This window comes from Bombina bombina, chromosome 8 (genome assembly GCF_027579735.1).
Source record: "Bombina bombina isolate aBomBom1 chromosome 8, aBomBom1.pri, whole genome shotgun sequence".
Taxonomy (NCBI): Eukaryota; Metazoa; Chordata; class Amphibia; order Anura; family Bombinatoridae; genus Bombina; species Bombina bombina.
The window spans coordinates 57,272,005-57,296,037 of record NC_069506.1 but is presented as its reverse complement, the minus strand read 5'-3'; the positions used below and the strand labels follow the sequence as shown (position 1 = coordinate 57,296,037).

The 24,033-nt window shown below is 41.5% G+C and overlaps 1 protein-coding gene and 1 pseudogene across 1 annotated transcript; both read left to right on the top strand.

Moving 5' to 3' along the window:
- Positions 1–2,059, top strand: part of LOC128638808 (transcription factor HES-5-like) — a 9,473-nt pseudogene extending 7,414 nt beyond the window's left edge.
- A 30-nt stretch (positions 2,060–2,089) lies between these two features.
- On the top strand, positions 2,090–22,439 carry LOC128638807 (transcription factor HES-5-like). Its single transcript, XM_053690947.1, has 3 exons — positions 2,090–2,191; positions 21,987–22,161; positions 22,273–22,439. The coding sequence occupies exons 1-3, from the start codon at positions 2,090–2,092 to the stop codon at positions 22,437–22,439; spliced, it is 444 nt and encodes a 147-aa protein (XP_053546922.1).
- Positions 22,440–24,033: the final 1,594 nt, after the last annotated feature.

The following is a 24,033-nucleotide window of genomic DNA, read 5'->3' as shown; positions in this document are numbered from 1 at the left end:
ATGAGTTATTTTCTCTACATTTTGTATTTAGTGGAGGATTTTAAACTCACTTTTCGCTTCCCCATATTTTTAATTGCTGTTGTATTTCCCCCAGAAAACAACTTTACCAAGCAGTGATTCAACCTACTCCCAGCTGATGAGTGGCAATAACCACTAAACAGCTGTCCTGGGATTGGTCTGAATCACTGTACAACCCCTAGCTAAGCTTAGAACCTGTGTAATGCAGCGATGCTATGGCGTAAAGGGAAGTCTGACTTAAAAAGCAGGTTAGAAGTAAAAAAGTGAGGCATTGTTAACCTCATTTGCATATCTCACCCAGAATCCTTTGCTGCATTGGAAACAGTGTAATCAGAGAGTTTCTGTGGTAAAAGCAAGTCTTCTGACTTGTCTAGATTTGTAAATGGTTTACACAATGAGTTATTTTCTCTCTCTCTCTCTCTCTCTCTCTCTCTATATATATATATATATATATATATATATATATATATATATATATATATATATATATATATATATATATATACTAGTATTTCAGTACTATGGAGACATTTTGTTTATCACTCCCTCTTATTGCTATGGGTGGTAGAATATGGCAGCACTTTCCAATAATAGTAACAACACATTTCTTTGGTTTGGTTTTCAAAGGCTTCTGTCTCTCCTGAATGTTAACAAATACCAAATTCCTATAGGAAAACATCCATTTAAAGGTACACCTCTTTATTGACCCATCTCAGTGAACTATTAATAGACTAGTTTAAGGCTGAATATGTTCCTGTATGCTATACTTGTATAATAATCTTTGTATTATATCAATGTGTAATCAATATATGTTTGGTATTCTTTTTTACTGACTTGGAGGAAAGCAGATAAAATACATTTGTAACCCAACTCTAAACAAAACAAAGCATGAATATAATTGTAGTTGATATAGTCATTTTGCTGTTTTAGACCTACATTCCAAATAATGGCTATTCTGTGGTATCACATAAGGTTTGTTGCGTGTCTTAGACTAACAGACAGTTTAAGGATATATTTCCACACTTACCAATCTTCCCTCACACTTCTTTATTACTGTCCCTCATAACAGACTCCAGATGCCCTTGTCTCTTGTCACTATATAATAGGGCACACTTCTATTGTCCATGCTGGGTAGTGATAGGCTGATGACTGTGGGAACCTCTGTACAAGCAGATCCTCGCACATTATTATGCATACTGAGTACTATATAGAGAAAGCTTTTGCTGCTCTATTTAGTTTTTAGAGCGTGTCAGAGGACTATTGAACCCTATCTGGACAGGCTGATTCCCTGTATCATCACTATGCAAACTGATCATATCAATTTCTGAGGAAAATAGTGTCAGAGAGGTAAATATTACTTTCTATTTGGTTAATAATTTTAAAAAGCTTCTACTGCACCATATATTTTGTATAAGTAGAAGCCTTAAAAAAAGACATGATCACAGCCCTTTGTTTTTAATTTGTCTCTTTGGAATCTATTGTCGAACAGTCATACTCATAAATTTAAGTTTTTTTAATCCAGCTAAGGAAGCCAGTGATTGAGAAGATGAGGAGAGATCGTATTAACAGCAGCATTGAGCAGCTCAGGATATTGCTGGAGAAAGAGTTCCAGAAACAGCAACTTCCACCCAAACCAGAGAAGGCTGATATCCTGGAGATGACTGTGAGCTTCCTGCAACAGCATCTGGTAAATGTAAGTATCTTTTTATTTATTAATTGTAAAGTTAAAACTATTTTCTTTTTTTTACTAATTTTAAATTGCAATGCTGAGTACAAACTTAACTAATTTATTTTCATTTATAGCAGCAACATCACCCAGCCAGTCCTACAGAGAAGGTCACTCTAGTCTAGATGTCTCCAGGAATCTCTGCACTTCCTCTCCCTGCAGCCACAGACAGAGGCTCGGGTGAACCTGCTGCATCATATTCAGGGTCCTCAGTGTTCTCCAGAAGTTGCACATCTACAAGTGCAGTCCCCTTATGTCTCTCAAATTAACCAGACAACTTTGAAAGACACCAAAGCTATATGGAGACCTTGGTAGTACAGAGACTTTTGATGGGAGAGATATATCATGGAGTTTGGGAGCTATTTACTTCTAAATATTTTCAGTAATAGAAGTTTTACTGACTCCAAGCATATTAAGGACTCTGTTTTTGCATCTTGTATGCCTAGAGTATGTGTAAATTGCCTAGTACAATCTATCGGCTAGATTATGAGTTGTGCGTTAGGCTTAAAAAGCAGCGTTGGACGCTCCCAACACTGCTTTTTAACGCCCGCTGGTATAACGAGTCTTGCAGGTACAGGTGTACCACTCACTTTTTTGGCCAGACTCGGAAATACCGCAAATCCACTTACGTCAATTGCGTATCCTCTTTTTTCAATGGGACTTGCATAGCGCCTTTATTACTAAAATAAAGACAAAAGTACCTGTAAAATAAAACCTAACCTAAGTTACAATTACACCTAACACTACAATATAATTAAAGTAATTCCCTAAATTAAATAAAATTATCTAAAGTACAAACCCCCCCCCCACTAAATTACAGAAAATAATAAAAAAATTACAAGATTTTTAAACTAATGACACCTAATCTAATCCCCCCTAACAAAATAAAAAAGCCCCCCCAAAATAAAAAAAGCCCTACCCTACACTAAATTGCCCCAAAGTAATCAGCTCTTTTACCTGTAAAAAAAATTACAAATCCCCCCAACATTAAAACCCACCACCCACACAACCAACCCTACTCTAAAATCCACCCAATCCCCCCTTAAAAAAACCTAACACTAACTCCTTGAAGATCACCTTACCGGGTGACGTCTTCATCCAACCGGCAGAAGTGGTCCTCCAGACGGGCAGAAGTCTTCGTCCAGACGGCATCTTCTATCTTCATTCATCCGGTGCGGAGCAGGTCCATCTTCAAGACATCCGACGTGGAGCATCCTCTTCTTCCGACGGCTACGTCTGAATGAAGGTTCCTTTAAATGACGTCATCCAAGATGGCGTCCCTTCAATTCCGATTGGCTGATAGAATTCTATCAGCCAATCGGAATTAAGGTAGAAAAAAATCCTATTGGCTGATCTAATCAGCCAAAAGGATTGAACTGGCATTCTATTGGCTGTTCCAATTAGCCAATATAATGCGAGCTCAATCCTATTGGCTGATTGCATCAGCCAATAGGATTTCTTTTACAATAATTCCGATTAGCTGATAGAATTCTATCAGCCAATCGGAATTGAAGGGACGCCATCTTGGATGACGTCATTTAAGTCGTAGCCGTTGGAAGAAGAGGATGCTCCGCGTCAGATGTCTTGAAGATGGACCCGCTCTGCGCCGGTTGGACGAAGACTTCTGCCCATCTGGAGGACCACTTCTGCCCAGTTGGATGAAGACGTCTCCCAGTAAGGTGATCTTCAAGGGGGTTAGTGTTAGGTTTTTTTAAGGGGGGATTGGGTGGGTTTTAAAGTAGTGTTGGTTGTGTGGGTGGTGGGTTTTAATGTTGGGGGGGGATTTGTAATTTTTTTTACAGGTAAAAGAGCTGATTACTTTGGGGCAATGCCCCGCAAAAGGCTATTTGTAATTTAGTGTAGGGTAGGGCTTTTTTTATTTTGGGGGGCTTTTTTATTTTGTTAGGGGGATTAGATTAGGTGTAATTAGTTTAAAAATCTTGTAATTTTTTTTATTATTTTTTGTAATTTAGTGTTTATTTGTTTTTGTACTTTAGATAATTTTATTTAATTTAGGGAATTAATTTAATTATGGTGTAGTGTTAGGTGTAATTGTAACTTAGGTTAGGTTTTATTTTACAGGTACTTTTGTCTTTATTTTAGCTAGGTAGTTATTAAATAGTTAATAACTATTTAATAACTATTGTACCTAGTTAAAATAAATACAAACTTGCCTGTAAAATAAAAATAAACCCTAAGCTAGATACAATGTAACTATTAGTTATATTGTAGCTAGCTCAGGGTTTATTTTATAGGTAAGTATTTAGTTTTAAATAGGAATTATTTAGGTAATGATAGTTATTTTATTTAGATTTATTTAAATTATATTTAAGTTAGAAGGGTTAGGGTTAGACTTAGGTTTAGGGGTTAATATTTTTATTATAGTGGCGGCGACGTTGGGGGCGGCAGATTAGGGGTTAAGAAGTGTAGGTAGGTTGCGGCGACATTGGGGGTGGCAGATTAGGGGTTAATAAATATAATGTAGGTGTCGGCGATGTTGGGGGCAGCAGATTAGGGGTTCATAAGTATAATGTAGGTGGCGGCGGTGTCCGGAGCGGCAGATTAGGGGTTAATAATATAATGCAGGTGTCGGCGATGTTGGGGGTGGCAGATTAGGGGTTAATAAGTGTAAGATTTGGGGTGTTTAGACTTGGGGTTCATGTTAGGGTGTTAGGTGTAGACATAAATGTATTTTCCCCATAGGAATCAATGGGGCTGCGTTAGGAGCTAAACGCTGCTTTTTTGCAGGTGTTAGTTGTTGTTTTTTAAGCCGGCTCTCCCCCATTGATTCCTATGGGGAAATCGTGCACAAGCACGTTCAGCCAGCTCACCGCTAACGTAAGCAGCGCTGGTATTGAGGTGAGATGTGGAGCAAAGTTTTGCTCTACGATCACTTTTTTGCGGTTAACGCCAGGTTTGTAAAAACCCGTAATACCAGCGCTGTTTGTAAGTGAGCGGTGAGCATTAACTGCTCGTTAGCACCGCATAGTTTCTAATGCAAAACTCATAATCTAGCCATATGTTAGCAAAGAATCGGCTAGATTACGAGTTTTGCGTTATGAGGGGTGCGGTGCTAACTTGCAAGTTATTGTCACCGCTCACTTCCCTACAGCGCTGGTATTACAGGTTTACAAAAACCCGGCGTTAACAGGCAAGAAGTCAGCGTAAAGCAAAATTGAGCTCCATACCGCATTCCAATACCAGCGCTGCTGAAAGCTGCGGTGTGCTGGTTTTACGTGCTCGTGCACGATTTCCCGATAGACATCAATGGGGAGAGTCGGCTGAAAAAAAGCCTAACACCTGCAAAAAAGCAGCGTAAAGCTCCATAACGTAGCCCCATTGATTCCTATGGGGAAACAAAATTAATGTTTACACCTAACACCCTAACATGAACCCCGAGTCTAAACACCCCTAATCTTACACTTATTAACCCCTAATCTGCCGCCCCTGACATCGCAGACACCTACATTATACTTATTAACCCCTAATCTGCCGCTCCGGACATCGCCGCCACTATAATAAACATATTACAACTAAACCGCAGCACTCCCGCATCACAAACACTAGTTAAATATTATTAACCCCTAATCTGCCGCCCCTAACATCGCCGTCACCTACCTACATTTATTAACCCCAAATCTGCCGCACCCAACGTCGCCGCCACTATACTGAATTTATTAACCCCTAAACCTAAGTCTAACCCTAACCCTAATGCACCCTAACTTAAATATAATTAAAATAAATCTAAATAAAAATTACTATCATTAACTAAATAATTCCTATTTAAAACTAAATACTTACCTGTAAAATAAACCCTATGCTAGCTACAATATAACTAATAGTTACATTGTAGCTAGCTTAGGGTTTATTTTTATTTTACAGGTAAGTTTGTATTCATTTTAACTAGGTAGAATAGTTAGTAAATAGTTATTAACTATTAACTAACTACCGAGCTAAAATAAATACAAATTTATCTGTAAAATAAATCCTAACCTGAGTTACACTAACACCTAACATTACACTAAAATTAAATAAATTAAAATAATTAAATACAATTACCTAAATTACAAAAAAAAACCACTAAATTACACAAAATAAAAAAAGAAATTATCAGATATTTAAACTAATTACACCTAATCTAATAGCCCTATCAAAATAAAAAAGCTCCCCCAAAATGAAAAAAAAACCTAGCCTAAACTAAACTACCAATAGCCCTTAAAAGGGCCTTTTGCGGGGCATTGCCCCAAAGAAATCAGCTCTTTTACCTGTAAACAAAAATACAAACAACCCCCAACAGTAAAACCCACCTCCCACACAACCAACCCCCCAAATAAAATCCTAACTAAAAAAACCTAATATCCCCATTTCCCTGAGAAGGGCATTTGGATGGGCTTTGCCCTTAAAAGGGCTTTTAGCTCTTTTTCCATCCAAAAGCCCTAATCTAAAAATAAAACACACCCAATAAACCCTTAATAAACACTAACCCCTGAAGATCCACTTACAGTTTTTGAAGACCTGACATCCATCCTCAACGAAGCCGGCAGAAGTCCTCAACGAAGCGGCAGAAGTCTTCATCCAACCGGGCAGAAGTCTTCATCCAGACGGCATTGTCTATCTTCATCCATCCAGCGCGGAGCGGGTCCATCTTCAAGACATCCGGCGCGGAGCATCCTCTTCTCTTGACATCTAACGAAGAATGAAGGTTCCTTTAAGTGACGTTATCCAAGATGCCGTCCCTTCAATTCCGATTAGCTGATAGAATTCTATCAGCCAATCGGAATTAAAGGTGAAAAAATCCTATTGGCTGATGCACTCAGCCAATAGGATTGAGCTTTAATCCTATTGGCTGATCTAATCAGCTAATAGGATTGAGCTCGCATTCTATTGGCTGATTGGAACAGCCAATAGAATGCAAGCTCAATCCTATTGGCTGATTGTATCAGCCAATAGGAGTGAAGTTCAATCCTATTGGCCGATTGCATCAGCCAATAGGATTTTTTCACCTTTAATTCTGATTGGCCGATCTTGGATGACGTCACTTAAAGGAACCTTCATTCTTCGTATTAGCTTCTAGTGAAGGTAAGAGTTCTTACCTGTCTTTTTTGCAACTATAATGCAGGTAAGTGACCAGACATATAGGCTACGTAATGAATGTAAAGGGCCTTGCCTGAACTATTAGCTATTGCAATTCTGTAAGTAAGCCATACACGACTTACTGGCTAACATAATGTAGGTGGTCAAAACTGTAATGGGGTAAGTAACTATTGGTGACCTGTTACTTGCACATTAAGTGGCCGTACATTACCTACTGGCTACCATCAAGTGGGTATGCTACTATGCATGACATGTTGGTTACCATCATTTAGGTAAGTTGTCATGCATGGCCTATTATCTACTATAATACAGGTACATTGCCATACATGGTCAGTTTCCTACCATAGGTAAAAGCAATATATGACAAATTTCCTAAGGCAGGTAAGTACTTATCCCTGACATTAGGTACCATAATAAATGTTAGTGACCATCATAATGAAGGTAGTTGGCCATACATAACCACCTGACTAACATAATGCAGGTAAGGCTTACATACATTTGATACTGGTTGCTATAATACACCTAAGTGTCATTACATGACCTACTGGGCACCCTAATGCAGGTAAGTAACTGACAGTAACTCACAAAACTTACTGTTTGTGTGAGAGGGGGAGATACACTGATCTGGGGGATGTGTGTGTGAGAGAGGGGGAGATAGGGTGAGCAAGGGACTGCGTGTGTGTGAGAGGGGTAGATAGGGTGAGATAGGGGGAGATAGGGTGAGCAAGGGACTGTGTGTGTGTGAGAGGGAGAGATAGGGTGAGCAAGGGACTGTGTGTGTGAGAGAGGGGGAGATACGGTGAGCAAGGGACTGTGTGTGTGAGAGAGGGGGAGATAGGGTGAGCAAGGGACTGTGTGTGTGAGAGAGGGGGAGATATGGTGAGCAAGGGACTGTGTGTGTGAGAGAGGGGGAGATAGGGTGAGCAAGGGACTGTGTGTGTGTGTGAGAGGGGGGATAGGGTGAGCAAGGGACTGTGTGTGCATGAGAGGGGGGGATAGGGTGAGCAAAGGACTGCGTGTGTGTGAGAGGGGAAGATACACTGATCTGGGGGATGTGTGTGTGAGAGGGGGGGATAGGGTGAGCAAGGGACTGCGTGTGTGAGAGGGGTAGATAGGGTGAGATAGGGGGAGATAGGGTGAGCAAGGGACTGTGTGTGTGAGAGAGGGGGAGATACGGTGGGCAAGGGACTGTGTGTGTGACAGAGGGGGAGATAGGGTGAGCAAGGGACTGCGTGTGTGTGAGAGGGGTAGATAGGGTGAGATAGGGGGAGATAGGGTGAGCAAGGGACTGTGTGTGTGTGAGAGGGAGAGATAGGGTGAGCAAGGGACTGTGTGTGTGAGAGAGGGGGAGATACGGTGAGCAAGGGACTGTGTGTGTGAGAGAGGGGGAGATAGGGTGAGCAAGGGACTGTGTGTGTGAGAGAGGGGGAGATATGGTGAGCAAGGGACTGTGTGTGTGAGAGAGGGGGAGATAGGGTGAGCAAGGGACTGTGTGTGTGTGTGAGAGGGGGGATAGGGTGAGCAAGGGACTGTGTGTGCATGAGAGGGGGGGATAGGGTGAGCAAAGGACTGCGTGTGTGTGAGAGGGGGAGATACACTGATCTGGGGGATGTGTGTGTGAGAGGGGGGGATAGGGTGAGCAAGGGACTGCGTGTGTGAGAGGGGTAGATAGGGTGAGATAGGGGGAGATAGGGTGAGCAAGGGACTGTGTGTGTGAGAGAGGGGGAGATACGGTGGGCAAGGGACTGTGTGTGTGACAGAGGGGGAGATAGGGTGAGCAAGGGACTGCGTGTGTGTGAGAGGGGTAGATAGGGTGAGATAGGGGGAGATAGGGTGAGCAAGGGACTGTGTGTGTGTGAGAGGGAGAGATAGGGTGAGCAAGGGACTGTGTGTGTGAGAGAGGGGGAGATACGGTGAGCAAGGGACTGTGTGTGTGAGAGAGGGGGAGATAGGGTGAGCAAGGGACTGTGTGTGTGAGAGAGGGGGAGATATGGTGAGCAAGGGACTGTGTGTGTGAGAGAGGGGGAGATAGGGTGAGCAAGGGACTGTGTGTGTGTGTGAGAGGGGGGATAGGGTGAGCAAGGGACTGTGTTTGCATGAGAGGGGGGGATAGGGTGAGCAAAGGACTGCGTGTGTGTGAGAGGGGGAGATACACTGATCTGGGGGATGTGTGTGTGAGAGGGGGGGATAGGGTGAGCAAGGGACTGCGTGTGTGAGAGGGGTAGATAGGGTGAGATAGGGGGAGATAGGGTGAGCAAGGGACTGTGTGTGTGAGAGAGGGGGAGATACGGTGGGCAAGGGACTGTGTGTGTGACAGAGGGGGAGATAGGGTGAGCAAGGGACTGTGTGTGTGTGAGAGAGGGGGGGATAGGGTGAGCAAGGGACTGTGTGTGCATGAGAGGGGGGGATAGGGTGAGCAAAGGACTGCGTGTGTGTGGGAGGGGGAGATAGGGTGAGCAAGGGACTGCGTGTGTGAGAGAGGTGGACATAGGGTGAGCAAGGGACTGCGTGTGTGAGAGAGGGGGAGATAGGGTGAGCAAGGGACTGTGTGTGTGAGAGAGGGGTATATAGGGTGAGCAAGGGACTGTGTGTGTGAGAGAGGGGGAGATAGGGTGAGCAAGGGACTGTGTGTGTGAGAGAGGGGGAGATAGGGTGAGCAAAGGACTGTGTGTGTGAGAGAAGGGGAGATAGGGTGATCAAGGGACTGCGTGTGCGTGAGATGGGGAGATAGGGTGAGCAAGGGACTGCGTGTGTGTGAGAGGGGGAGATAGGGTGAGCAAGGGACTGCGTGTGTGAGAGGGGGAGATAGAGTGAGCAAGGGACTGCGTGTGCGTGAGATGGGGAGATAGTGTGAGCAAGGGACTGTGTGTGTGAGAGAGGGGGAGATAGGGTGATCAAGGGACTGCATGTGTGTGATAGGGGGAGATAGGGTGAGCAAGGGTCTGCGTGTGTGTGAGAGGGGGAGATAGGGTGAGCAAGGGACTGCGTGTGTGAGAGGGGGAGATAGAGTCAGCAAGGGACTGCGTGTGCATGAGATGGGGAGATAGGGTGGGCAAGGGACTATATGTGCGTGAGAGGGGGAGATAGGGTGAGCAAGGGACTGCATGTGCGTGAGAGGGGGAGATAGGGTGAGCAAGGGACTGTGTGTGTGAGAGAGGGGGAGATAGGGTGAGCAAGGGACTACGTGTGAGTGAGAGAGGGGGAGATAGGGTGAGCAAGGGACTGTGTGTGTGAGAGAGGGGGAGATAGGGTGAGCAGGGGACTGTGTGTGTGAGAGAGGGAGAGATAGGGTGAGCAAGGGACTGCGTGTGTGTGAGAGGGAGAGATAGGGTGAGCAAGGGACTGCGTGTGTGTGAGAGGGGGAGATAGGGTGAGCAAGGGACTGTGTGTGTGTGTGTGTGAGGGGGAGATAAAGTGAGCAAGGGACTGCGTGTGTGTGAGAGGGGGAGATATAGGGTGAGCAAGGGACTGCGTGAGTGTGAGAGAGGGAGATATAGGGTGAGCAAGGGACTACGTGTGTGTGTGAGAGGGGGAGATAGGGTGAGCAAGGGACTGTGTGTGCGAGAGAGGGGGAGATAGGGTGAGCAAGGGACTGCATGTGTGTGAGAGGGGGAGATAGGGTGAGCAAGGGATTGTGTGTGTGTGAGAGGGGGAGATATAGGTAGGCTGACCATACGTCCCGTTTTGAAAGGGACAGTACCCTTATTTTATGTTTTTTCCCCTGTCCCGTCGTTTCTTTATTAATAGTCATTTTGTCCCGTTTTGAGGGTTATCAGACCGTGCGGGCAGCGCAAGTGTAATTTTTTATTGCACATACACCACTTCAATTTTTTTTAAACTCCCCGCCGGCGGGGAGGGCAGTTTTTTAAAAAACTTTTTTTTTTTTTAACTGCAGCCGGGTTGGGTGGCCGTGCCCACATGTTCCACAGCATGCAGTCTATGCCGCCCGCGCTCTTCAAAATTAGAGGTGTGTCATTGATAGGTGCCTGCAAGAATTGTGCACGGCCAAGGTAAGACCAGTGTCTGTGCCTGGCAATCAATTAAATTAAATTAGTTGTCATTTATTATATCATATGCTTATTATTATTATGCTGCTGCAGTGCTGGTTGTAGTACAGACGTTATAAAATAACGGTTATTATCAAGTAACTATGTAGTTCCACATTTTTATCAGTTCTTCCACCATTTACATGTGTAACAATAATTTTGGGCAACTCAGCTAAAACAAATCTACGACTACTATCCAGATATTCAAACCAAACGCAAGTTCAGAGGCTTTTACCCTTTAAAATCAGTTAATATGGGGGAATTTGCCTTGACAACATAGGATAATCTCACTTTTTTAAAGCATGTTTGTTGTTTGTATGATAAATTAAATTGTAATACTTTTGATCACAAGCTTCAGAATCAGCTCTTCTTATTATATAAGCATGTTCTATTTGATTTTCTTTGTTTAAACAACAAATTTGGCTTGGGTATCCATCTGTTTAAAAGTGACAATGAGTCTGAGACAAGTTCCATAATATATATTAATATTAATGAATATTGTGTTGGGGGGGCATGATGGATGTGATCTAATGGAGGGAACCTTCGTCTTTAGAATAGTTATTGGATAAGTAATTTTATTTCCCTTAACAACAGTTATAATAAAAAGCATTTTATAGGGTGTCTTTATAAGTCAGAACATTTGTGCTTTATTTTTATATAGATTTGCCAATTTTCTGTGTGCATCAAATTAAAAGTAAAAATAATTTCATATACATGATACATCAGCCCATGGAGTGTGAGAAGTTTTATTATATGGTGTTGAAAGACCGAAATTTGCTGTGTAAATTTGTTTCATCAGACAAATATTCATGGTACAATCATGATGAAATACAGTACCCCTCTAGCTCTACGTCTACCTAAAAATTTTTGTATGAGTTATTTTGTCACTGAAGGATAATTGTTGGCTCAATAGTTTAAATTCATGTCATAAAAGTTAACTTTTGTTAAAATCTTACTTTTTTCATATAAATATAGAATATAACCCTGTCCCGTTTTTGACCACTCAATGTCCCGTTTTTGTCTCAAGGAAATATGGTCAGCCTAGATATAGGGTGAGCAAGGGACTGTGTGTGTGTGAGAGGGGGAGATATAGGGTGAGCAAGGGACTACATGTGTGTGAGAGGGGGAGATAGGGTGAGCAAGGGACTGTGTGTGCGAGAGAGGGGGAGATATAGGTTGAGCAAGGGACTATGTGTGTGTGAGAGGGGGAGATAGGGTGAGCAAGGGACTGCGTGTGTGTGAGGGGGGAGATAGGGTGAGCAAGGGACTGTGTGTGCGTAAGAGGGGGAGATAGGGTGAGCAATGGACTGTGTGTGTGTGAGAGGGGGAGATAGGGTGAGCAAGGGACTGCGTGTGTGTGAGAGGGGGAGATAGGGTGAGCAAGGGACTACGTGTGTGTGAGAGGGGGAGATAGCGTGAACAAGGGACTACGTGTGTGTGATGGGGGGAGATAGGGTGAGCAAGGGACTGTGTGTGCGTGAGAGGGGGAGATAGGGTGAGCAATGGACTGTGTGTGTGAGAGAGGGGGAGATAGGGTGAGCAAGGGACTGCGTGTGTGTGAGAGGGGGAGATAGGGTGAGCAAGGGACTACGTGTGTGTGAGAGGGGGAGATAGGGTGAGCAAGGGACTGTGTGTGTGAGAGAGGGAGAGATAGGGTAAGCAAGGGACTGCGTGTGCGTGAGATGGGGAGATAGGGTGAGCAGGGGACTGTGTGTGTGTGAGAGGGAGAGATAGGGTGAGCAAGGGACTGTGTGTGTGAGAGAGGGGGAGATACGGTGTGCAAGGGACTGTGTGTGTGAGAGAGGGGGAAATAGGGTGAGCAAGGGACTGTGTGTGTGTGTGTGAGAGAGGGGGGGATAGGGTGAGCAAGGGACTGTGTGTGCATGAGAGGGGGGATAGGGTGAGCAAAGGACTGCGTGTGTGAGAGAGGGGGAGATAGGGTGAGCAAGGGACTGCGTGTGTGAGAGAGGGGGAGATAGGGTGAGCAAGGGACTGTGTGTGTGAGAGAGGGGTATATAGGGTGAGCAAGGGACTGTGTGTGTGAGAGAGGGGGAGATAGGGTGAGCAAGGGACTGTGTGTGTGAGAGAGGGGGAGATAGGGTGAGCAAGGGACTGTGTGTGTGAGAGAAGGGGAGATAGGGTGAGCAAGGGGACTGCGTGTGTGTGAGAGGGAGAGATATAGGGTGAGCAAGGGACTGCGTGTGTGTGAGAGGGGGAGATAGGGTGAGCAAGGGACTGCGTGTGTGAGAGGGGAAGATAGAGTGAGCAAGGGACTGCGTGTGCGTGAGATGGGGAGATAGTGTGAGCAAGGGACTGTGTGTGTGAGAGAGGGGGAGATAGGGTGATCAAGGGACTGCGTGTGTGTGATAGGGGGAGATAGGGTGAGCAAGGGACTGCGTGTGTGTGTGTGAGGGGGAGATAGGGTGAGCAAGGGACTGTGTGTGTGAGAGGGGGAGATAGAGTCAGCAAGGGACTGCGTGTGCGTGAGATGGGGAGCTAGGGTGGGCAAGGGACTGCATGTGCGTGAGAGGGGGAGATAGGGTGAGCAAGGAACTGCATGTGCGTGAGAGGGGGAGATAGGGTGAGCAAGGGACTGTGTGTGTGTGAGAGGGGGAGATAGGGTGAGCAAGGGACTGTGTGTGTGAGAGAGGGGGAGATAGAGTGAGCAAGGGACTGTGTGTGTGTGAGAGGGGGAGATAGGGTGAGCAAGGGACTGTGTGTGTGAGAGACGGGGAGATAGAGTGAGCAAGGGACTGTGTGTGAGAGAGGGGGAGATAGGGTGAGCAAGGGACTGTGTGTGTGAGAGAGGGGGAGATAGCGTGAGCAAGGGACTGTGTGTGTGTGAGAGGGGGAGATAGGGTGAGCAAGGGACTGTGTGTGTGTGAGAGGGGGAGATAGGGTGAGCAAAGGACTGTGTGTGTGTGAGAGGGGGAGATAGGGTGAGCAAGGGACTGTGTGTGTGAGAGAGGGGGGGATAGGGTGAGCAAGGGACTGTGTGTGTGTGAGAGGGGGAGATAGGGTGAGCAAGGGACTGCGTGTGTGAGAGAGGGGGAGATAGGGTGAGCAAGGGACTGCATGTATGTGTGAGAGGGGGAGATAGGGTGAGCAAGGGACTGCGTGTGTGTGAGAGGGGGAGATAGGGTGAGCAAGGGACTGTGTGTGTTTATTAGAGGGGGAGATAGGGTGAGATTAAGGAAAATCCCCATATAGTGGGTCCTGGAAAAGAAATCCATATATTTAACCCCGTGCTCTCTTTATCTAGGGTAAACAAGAGGTTAAGTAATAGACAATGGCCTGTAACAATCAAGGGGTTAAGTCACTAGTTATACTGATTTTAAACAATGTTTGCACCATATTACTTTGTCTAATAGGCATCATGAAACATCTTTTATTTGTTAATGTTAGTCAAGGTTTAGGATTTATGCACCATATTCTGATGCGTGTCAAGCCTCCCCCTGAGCACTCAGCGTTCCTGGGAGTGGGTTGGTCCCTGGGAGGAGGTGCAGAGCATAACCTGGAAAGGAGGTGTCTGCTCTGTAGCAGGTGATTGGCGGACTGGTGTAAGTGTAAGCATGAGAGTGGCCAATTGGAATTTGCAACCGCCAAGTGGGGCTAGGGGGTCTCAGAATCCGATGGAGGTTTTGCCCATCGGATTTTGCTTGCAGACTATCGTGCATGTTCAGCTCATTATTAGTACCCTAATAGGTGTAGGAAAAAGTTGTAGTCGTTGGCACTACGTGTATTGATAAGGACGGAAGGTCTAATAGGACTGGTGCTACCCCTATAGAGAATACATTATTTAACACTAAAGAGAAGAGGAAGGCCGGTTAACGGCAGAAACGCGTCTGTTGCTCATTTTAGTAACTGGTCTTGCCGTTGTTGTCACTCCTGTCACCTGAAGCCGACGCTTCCAGATATCGGTCAGGAAAGAGGGGAGTGACACACGGTATTTTAAAATCACTATAGGATTTTGTGGGGATGTAGTGTGAATAGCAGTATACTTTTACTGCATTTTAATTAAGTTTATAATAAAATGTATTTTTTATATTATCTTTATATAGGTAGGTTTGAGTGCTATTAACCCCTTCCTCTTCTCTTTAGTTTTAAATAATGTACCCTAATAGGTGCTCATCTAACGCATTGCTCTATAGCCTGGTCTCAAAATCTGGTGGCCCTAACCTCCATCAGGTTGTGAGACGCTCCCTAGCACAACATACACTACAATTGTTTTTTAGCCTCCCGCTATCAATACAGCTGGTTTAGGGTCTGGCTGACCAGTCGGGCATGGCACTTAAGGGGCCCCATCGCCACTGCTGCATCCATTCGTTTAAATATCCGAGTAAATGGCTACATTTATATTTTATATCCACACCGGTGTAGTGTTGAAATCTGTGACCCTTGGTCGCATGCGCCAATTTTGGTTACAAAATCAGATGACAGGCAGCTGTTCCGTCTGGTTTTGCAACCAGTCACGTGCGCTCAGGATTGTGGTGACGTCACGGTCGCAAATTCCGTCGGTTCGCTGATTTCGACACTACACCGGTCTAGATGTGTTTTTCCACTCACAGGGGCAGCCCTCATTGAATTCTATAAAAAAAAGTGCTGTCCCTCCAAGTGGCAAGATATTTTCCTAAAAGGGACAGTCAACACCAGAATGTTTGTTGTTTAAAAAGATAGATTATCCCTTTATTACCCATTCCCCAGTTTTGCAAAACCAACACAGTTATAATAATACACTTTTTACTTCTGTGACTAACTTGTATCTAAGCATCTTCTGACCGCCCCTAATCACATGACTTTTAGTTATTATCTATTGACTTGCATTTTAGCCAATTAGTGCAGTGTCTGCCACTAGCCACGGGCGTGATCACAATGCTATCTATATGGCTGACATGAGCTTGCTCTCCCCTGCTGTGAAAAGTAAATAAAATAGAGGCGGCCTTCAAGGGCTTAGAAATTATCATATGTGCTTTCCTAGGTTTGCTTTCAACTAGAATACCAAGAGAACAAAGCAAAATTGTTGATAAAAGTAAATTGGAAAGTTGTTTAAAATGACATGCCCTATTTGAAAAATGAAAGTTTTTTTGGACTTGACTGTCCCTTTAATGTTGGCAATGGAGGAAGAATTACAGAGGGAGACCCCAGCATATGGTTAAACTTTAATATTACGCCTAATACAAATCAAATTACACTGATATTTTCATATACATAGGTTTTCCTTTCAGAGTAATTCTTTTTTTGTGGAAAGAGACAGACTGCTGAACATTCTTATAGAATCTCACCAGCACAGAGAGCATTTTAGAATTGGGCCTCTAGTGGGTATATTAATTGAATATGGACTGTAGCTTTTGCTTTAACCACATTTCAATGCATTTAACTAATAGACGTTAGTTAGTTTGTCAGGCATATCTTGCACCCACACCCACACAGATCTCCTGCTCTTTGATGATATAGTTAACCTAACACTAATGTGACAAGCACACTTTCACACCTCCTCTCTAATTTTCACTATTTTCAAGTGGCTGTTTGAAATGTGTCATAAAGGAACCAACTATTTGCATCCAAATCATTGTGCTATTTATACAGTATGATCCTTGTATTTCATCCAATCTTCTTTGTACGTTTCACAAATATCTCAAGTATTTAAAAACATCATGTTTCTGGCAGAACAAATGTATGACAAATATAAATTTCCATATGGATAGATAGATAGATAGATAGATAGATAGATAGATAGATAGATAGATAGATGATAGATACGCCAGCCTTAAATTCCAAAAAATGTAAAGATTGGGCTTCAAAGGGGCTATTGTTTCTACGCCAGCTAAGAGAAACAGGGTCAGGGAGATGCAGGACACTCTCTGACTTAACAGAAGAATTTGGTATATCGAATAAAGAGTTTTTTGCCTTCTTTCAGGCCCGACATTTTGTTCAGGCACTTCCATATAATATTTCATAGGAGAAAGCTTGGCATGCTTTAGACCCAGTATTACATTTATTTAAAGCAGGTAAATACTCTATCTCAATGCTTTATAAAATAATTATGAGTCCACCCAAACAAGTCAATGTGCAAAAAATAGCAGAAGCATGGCAGGTTCCAGTGGAGACCATACATAAAAGTTTCAAACTGGCAGACACCGCTATACTCTCCACTTCATGGAGAGAATCGCATACTAAACTTATAAACAGAATATATATTACACCAAGTATTAAGGCCAGGGCCGTCTTTAATATTGATTGGACCCTGGGCAAAAATTTTCTTGGGCCCCCCACCCCATGCAATTTCACTCTCCACCCCAACATCCCAAAAAAACAACTAAATCAATTTTTTTTTATTATTAGCCCAGCGGTGGATCATCCACTGCTGGGCTAATCATTTAAAAAAAAAATTAAAAAAAATTGCAATATGTGAAACTGGACCTAAGCAGAACTAATAAGTAAATAAATATATAAATTCCTCCACTGTGGATTCATTTAATATTCTTTTGAATGTGATTCTGGTGTGAGGTTAGCTGGTTAAAGAGATTTAGGGCAGCCAACAGGAGCAAAGCAAGGTAAAGGAGGAAGCATGGAGGTGCAGACAAATATAAGTTTACTGACTGGAACAGCAGAACTACTATGAGAAGCTGTAAAATCGGAGACAGAGAGAAAATAAAAACTATAAAAATAAACCTTACATTAATGGGTGAAGTATCAGCATGACGCTATACATCAGCCACACCAGCACATGTAGCTTCTTTGCTAGGAACAAGTTCCCTCTCACCCTGAACTAGACAATGCTGCATGGGGAGGGGCGTGTGTGCACTCACTTATTCTTCCCACTGACACCTTTCTACAAAGCACTATTCCTCTAACAAACTTCAGTTAGTTGATCTTAGGGCCACAGCAGAAAGAGCAGGGCTAAGGGGACCAGTAGACATGATGCTGTCTGTCCAAGGCTGCATGGATACAGTGTGAGATGAGTCACACAGCCTCAAGACTGAAGAGAGCAGTGTATGCAGCTGCACAGATGCTCAAATCCTCATGTGCCTGCCGCTCCAGCTTTCTGCTGCATGCGCCTACAGTCAGCCCTACCCAGAAACAATCCCCACCACCAGAGCAGTTACCTGGTAACAGTGGTAACCCCAGTAGGACCTTTTCTGATGCAGTGGGAAATGGCTGGATGCCGAGTTAGAGCTTTGCATTCAGTGCTGCACAGTGCACATCTAAAACAGCACATGGCACTAGCTTGGCATGTCACCTGACACCGGCACGGTCTGGCACAGTTTTTTTTAAAAAAAATATAAGCAGAGTACTTTTGACTGTGACAGTATTAGGACTGAATGTGTGTGTTCCCCATGTCACATCAGCAGTCTGGTATGAACCATAAAAAAAAAGAAAATTTTTTTTTTTTTTTTTTTTTATTTTTTTTAGGACTCTTGGGCCCTTCAACAGAGACTGGGCCCAGGGCAGCTGCCCCTTTTGCCCTGTGTTAAAGACGGTCCTGATTAAGGCTAGATGGGATAACTCAGGAGCTTCCTGTCACAAATGCAAGACATTTAAAGCAGATATCTATCATTGTTTTTGGAACTGCCCTAAAGTCAAAAAAATGTTGGCATAAAATGAATTACTGGATAAATAAAATCAATCAAAATCAAATTCAAATAATGGATAACCATGTATTCTTTTTTATAGATGGACAAAAAGAAATTGCCTGCAAAAATGTTCACCAACTAAATGCTAAAATCATGGTGGGTAGATTATTGATCTTGAAATATTGAAAATCTAACAAAGCCCCTAGCTTGACAGAATTCCATCATAAACTTAAAAGCCGGTTGATTATGGAGCAAATGGATACCTCGATAAATTCAGAAGCACAAATTAAATGTTTTGTTTTTTTATAAATGGAAGAATGTAATCATAAACTACACTAAAGAAATTCAACTGCAGTTAATTGCACCTTTTAGGGGCACGTGTTTCTCGAGTTGGCCATTGCTAACTAAGAATTTCCAGAATAGCAAGTGCGGAAGGGCACGGGTGAGTAGGGGGTTAGTGTTGCTTTTTTTTTTGCCCCGTTTTTTCTTTCTTTATAGATATATATATATGAAAATAGAATGAACTCCAATAAAAGGTACAATCTATATTTGCAGAACAATACTTAGCACAGCCTTAATGTGAAAGATAAAAGGTCAAACATTTATTGGTATGCATTTAAAAGAACAACTCACGGAGTAGTGGTAAAGTATGACGTCATCAGCTTTACCGCTACTCCATGAGTTGTTCTTTTAAATGCATACCAATAAATGTTTTACCTTTTACCTTTCACATTAAGGCTGCCTGGTTGTGCATGGTATTTTTCTGCAAATATTGATTGTACCTTTTATTTGAGTTCATTCTATTTTCTTATCTATACCACTGCCTATACATACCTGTGGGTTGGAGGAGAACACTGGGTCTGACGGTGGGTTTTTTTGGCGTAGAGGGACAAAACGCCTACTCCTGATGTAAGGTTCCATTTTTCATTACCTTGCCATTTTTGTGTACCTGTGCGCTATAGCGCACACACCTCTGTTGTATATATACATATATATATAGCTATATATATTATTGTTGTTAAATGATACGAAACTTCCCAATTCAAGTACGCAAAAGTGTTCGCAAGGTATGACGAAAGTAAAGATGGCACTACTAAATCATAACAGGTTATCAGAATTGTACTCTTCTTGTTTTATTATGATCGATATGTATCTAAAGATAACATGCTGTTTTGCTGGTTTTCTGTTTTTCTTTTTTTGTGGCCATCCTATTGTCGGAATGTATCTTGAATTGGTTTATAAATAAAAATATTTAAAAAAAAGAGATAGATGATAGATACAAGTATGCGCAACACTCAGACGAATGGGAGCCAGTAACCAAGATATCACTTGACCACTTAATCATTCATCATCTATTTTATACATCATTTTATAAGACAGGATACACTTTTAAGAAAAATGAATGTTTATTATAAGCCCTTTCCTAGAAAGACTATTTTCTTTATGAACCATTATACAGACATACCTCGTTTTATTGTGCTTCACTTTATTGCGCTTTGCAGATATTGCTCTTTTTACAAATTAAATGTTTTTGGCAACCCTGTGTCAAGTAGGTCTAGCAGTGACATTTTCCCAACATATATACACATATAAACACATTAACAATAATGAATACACATGTATACACATATAAACACATAAATACACATGAATACACATATATACACATACAAAGATATAAATACACATGATTACACATATATACACATATAAACACATAAATACACATGAATACACATGTATACACATATAAACACAAAAATACACACGAATACACATATATACACAAACACATAAATACACATGATTACACATATATACACATAAAGACACATAAATACACATGATTACACATGATTACACATATATACACATATAAACACATAAATAATCACGAATACACATGTATACACCTATAAACACATAAATAAACATGAATACAAATATATACACATACAAACACATAAATACACATGATTACACATATATACACATATAAACACATAAATAATCATGAATACACATGTATACACATATAAACACATAAATACACATGAATAAACATATATACACCTACAAACACATGAATACACATGTATACACATAAAAACCCATAAATACACATGAATACACATATATACACATACAAACACATAAATACACGTTTACACATATATACACATATAAACACATAAATACACATGATTACACATATATACACATATAAACACATAAATACACACAAATATAGATATATACACATACAAACACATAAATACACATGAATACACATATATACACATACAAACACATGAATACACATGAATACACATATATACACCAATAAACACAAAAATACACATGAATACACATATATACACATACAAACACATAAATACACATGATTACACATATAAACACATAAATACACAGATACAGCCCACCAGCAAAAAAGATTATTTTTTAATTAATGTATTTACATAGGTTTTTTTGTCATAATGCTAATGTATACTTAATAGACCATCGTATAGTGTAAATATAACTTTTATATGCACTGGAAAACAATGAAAAATAGTTTGACTCAATTTATTGCTATATTCACTTAATTGCGGTGGTCTGGAACTGAACCCGCAATATCTTTGAGGTATGCCTGTATATTGTTACATATAAATGTTTTGTATATTATTAACATACACATTGGTATTGCAGTGATATTGATAAGTTGTATTTATTGCTCCATATTCTTCTGGGCAGTATATTCCAGTAATTCTTATTATTATTAGATTTAATACTTCATATTCCTTAGAATTAAAATAAAAATAAAAAACTATTGTCTCTCCTGAAAGACAAGAAATAATGTCTATAATTATATGAAAACTTACATTTAATAGAAGCTTAATACCCTATAAATGTCTTTATTTGAATACATCTCTGTTAATCAATAACATAATAATCCTGGCTGAACAAGTTACACAGTTCTGTAATTATGTTTGTATAATTATGTTTGTATCAATATATGTTTTGACATTCTGTTTTATTGATTTAGATTAGGGAGGACACAAACCATGTGTTACCCAGCTCTAAAAAACATGAATAATTCAGAATACAAATATATTTTATGTATTTAATTTGCTGTTTTAGGTTTACATTCCAAATAATGCTCCTCTGTGATACCATACCATACAAAGCAGGTATATTGCTTATTGTAGACTAACAAGAGTTCCTACACTCACCAATCTTACCTCACCTATATAGCAAGCTCCAGATGCCCTGGTCTCCTGTTACTATTTAATAGGACACACTTCTGGGTTGCGATTGACTGCTGAGTGTGATTGACTGCTGAGTGTGATTGACTGCTCTGCACAGCCAGCACCTCACATCTAATTATGCAAAGAGAGCACAATATAGAGGGAGCGTTTGTTGCTCTAGTTAATCTTTTGTTAAAACATGAACGCAGACCTAACCTGTTTCTATGGAATCCTTTTTTCAAATTATCATACTTATAAATTTGTGGGGGGTTAAATCCAGCTAAGGAAGCCAGTAATTGAGAAGATGAGGAGAGATCGTATTAACAGCAGCATTGAGCAGCTCAGGATATTGCTGGAGAAAGAGTTTCAGAAACAGCAACTTCCATCCAAACCAGAGAAGGCTGATATCCTGGAGATGACTGTGAGCTTCCTGCAACAGCATCTGGCTGCTAAATGTAAGTATAGTGTTTAGTTTTGTTTTTTGTTTGTTTCTAAAACAGAAATGTGCTCTTTATCAAAAGTCAAATTATATTGCTGAGTATTAATCAATTTGTTTTCATTTATAGCAGCACCATCACCCAGCCTGTCCTACAGAGAAGGTCACTCTAGATGTCTCCAGGAATCTCTGCACTTCCTCTCCCTACAGCCACAGTCAGAAGCTCGGGTGAACCTGCTGCATCATATCCAGGGACCTCACTGTGCTTGCACATCTACAAGGGCAGTCTCCTTATGATGCTTATATCAACCAAACAACTCTGTGGGACACCAAAGTTCTATGGAGACCTTGGTAATACAGAAACCATCAATGTTATTGATTAAAAAAGATAGATCATTTATTTACCATTCCCCAGTTTTGCATAACCAACACTGTTATAGAAATATACTATTTACCTCTATGATTACCTTGTATCTAAGCTTCTGCTAACTGCCTCCTTATCTCAGATCTTTTAGCAGACTTGCATTTCAAGCTTTAAGTGCAGACTCTTAAATAACTCCACTGGGGTAAGCACAATGTTATCTGTATGGCACACATGAACAAACAGTACATGTTATTAGTTATTCACAGCCATAATACTATGAGATAAGAGGTGGACTGCAGTCTTAGAAATCAGCCTATAAGCCTACCTAGGTTTAGCCTTTAACAAAAAATACCAAGAGAAAAACAGCAAATTTGATTATAAAAGAAAACTGGAAAGTTGTTTAAATGACATGCCCTATCTGAATCATGAAAGTTTAATTTGGACTTTACAGTCCCTTTAAGTTTCTAAGTTTCAAACCATAAGGAGCTGCAGAATGTTCTGGTAGTGAGGAGGTTAAATTGATACCTCTAGGGAGTGTAGTGAATTACCTATGAAATACATTAGCAGTGTGGTATTTACTTGTATTGTTAAGATATCTCAGTCTTGCAAACTAGCGGCGAGATTACGAGTTTTGCGGTAACAGGGGTGTGTTGCTAACGAGCCTTTTTTTTCCCACCGCTCCCTTAAGACAACACTGGTATTACAGGTTTTTTTAAACCTGGCGTTATGCGCAAAAAGGTGAGCGTAGAGCAAAATTTAGCTCCTCATCTCACCTCAATACCAGCGTTGCTTAAGTCAGCAGTGAGCTGGCTGAACGTGCTTGTGCACGATTTCCCCATAGGAAACAATGGGGCTGAGCTGGCTGAAAAAAAACTAACACCTGCAAAAAAGCAGCGATCAGCTCATAACGCAACACCCTAACATTAACCCCCGAGTCTAAACACCCCTAATCTTACACTTATTAACCCCTAACCTGCCGCCCCCGCTATTGCTGACACCTACATTATATTATTAATCCCTAATCTGCCGCTCCGGACACCGCCGCCACCTACATTATACTTATGAATCCCTAATCTACTGCCCCCAACATCGCCGACACCTACATTATATTTATTAACCCCTAATCTGCCCCCCCAATGTCGCAGCAACTATATTAAATTTATTAACCCCTAATCTGCCGCCACCAACGTTGCCACCACTATTCTAAATGTATTAACCCCTAAACCTAAGTCTTACCCTAACCCCCCTAACTTAAATATAATTTAAATAAAACGAAATAAATTTACCATAATTAAATAAATTAATCATATTTAAAACTAAATACTTACCGATAAAATAAACCCCAAGCTAGCTACAATATAACTAATAGTTACATTGTCTCTAGTTTAGGATTTAAATTTATTTTACAGGCAACTTTGTATTTATTTTAACTAGGTACAATAGTTATTAAATAGTTATTAACTATTTAATAATTACCTAGCTAAAATAAGTACAAAAGTACCTGTAAAATAAACCCTAACCTAAGTT

Coding starts and splice junctions, on each gene's coding strand:
- LOC128638807 (XM_053690947.1), top strand. CDS start 2,090: ATGGAGTTTGGGAGCTATTTACTTCTAAATATTTTCAGTAATAGAAGT. Junction 2,192..21,986: donor TTGCATCTTGTATGCCTAGA/GTATGTGTAAAT, acceptor GGTTAAATCCAG/CTAAGGAAGCCAGTAATTGA. Junction 22,162..22,272: donor ACAGCATCTGGCTGCTAAAT/GTAAGTATAGTG, acceptor TTTCATTTATAG/CAGCACCATCACCCAGCCTG.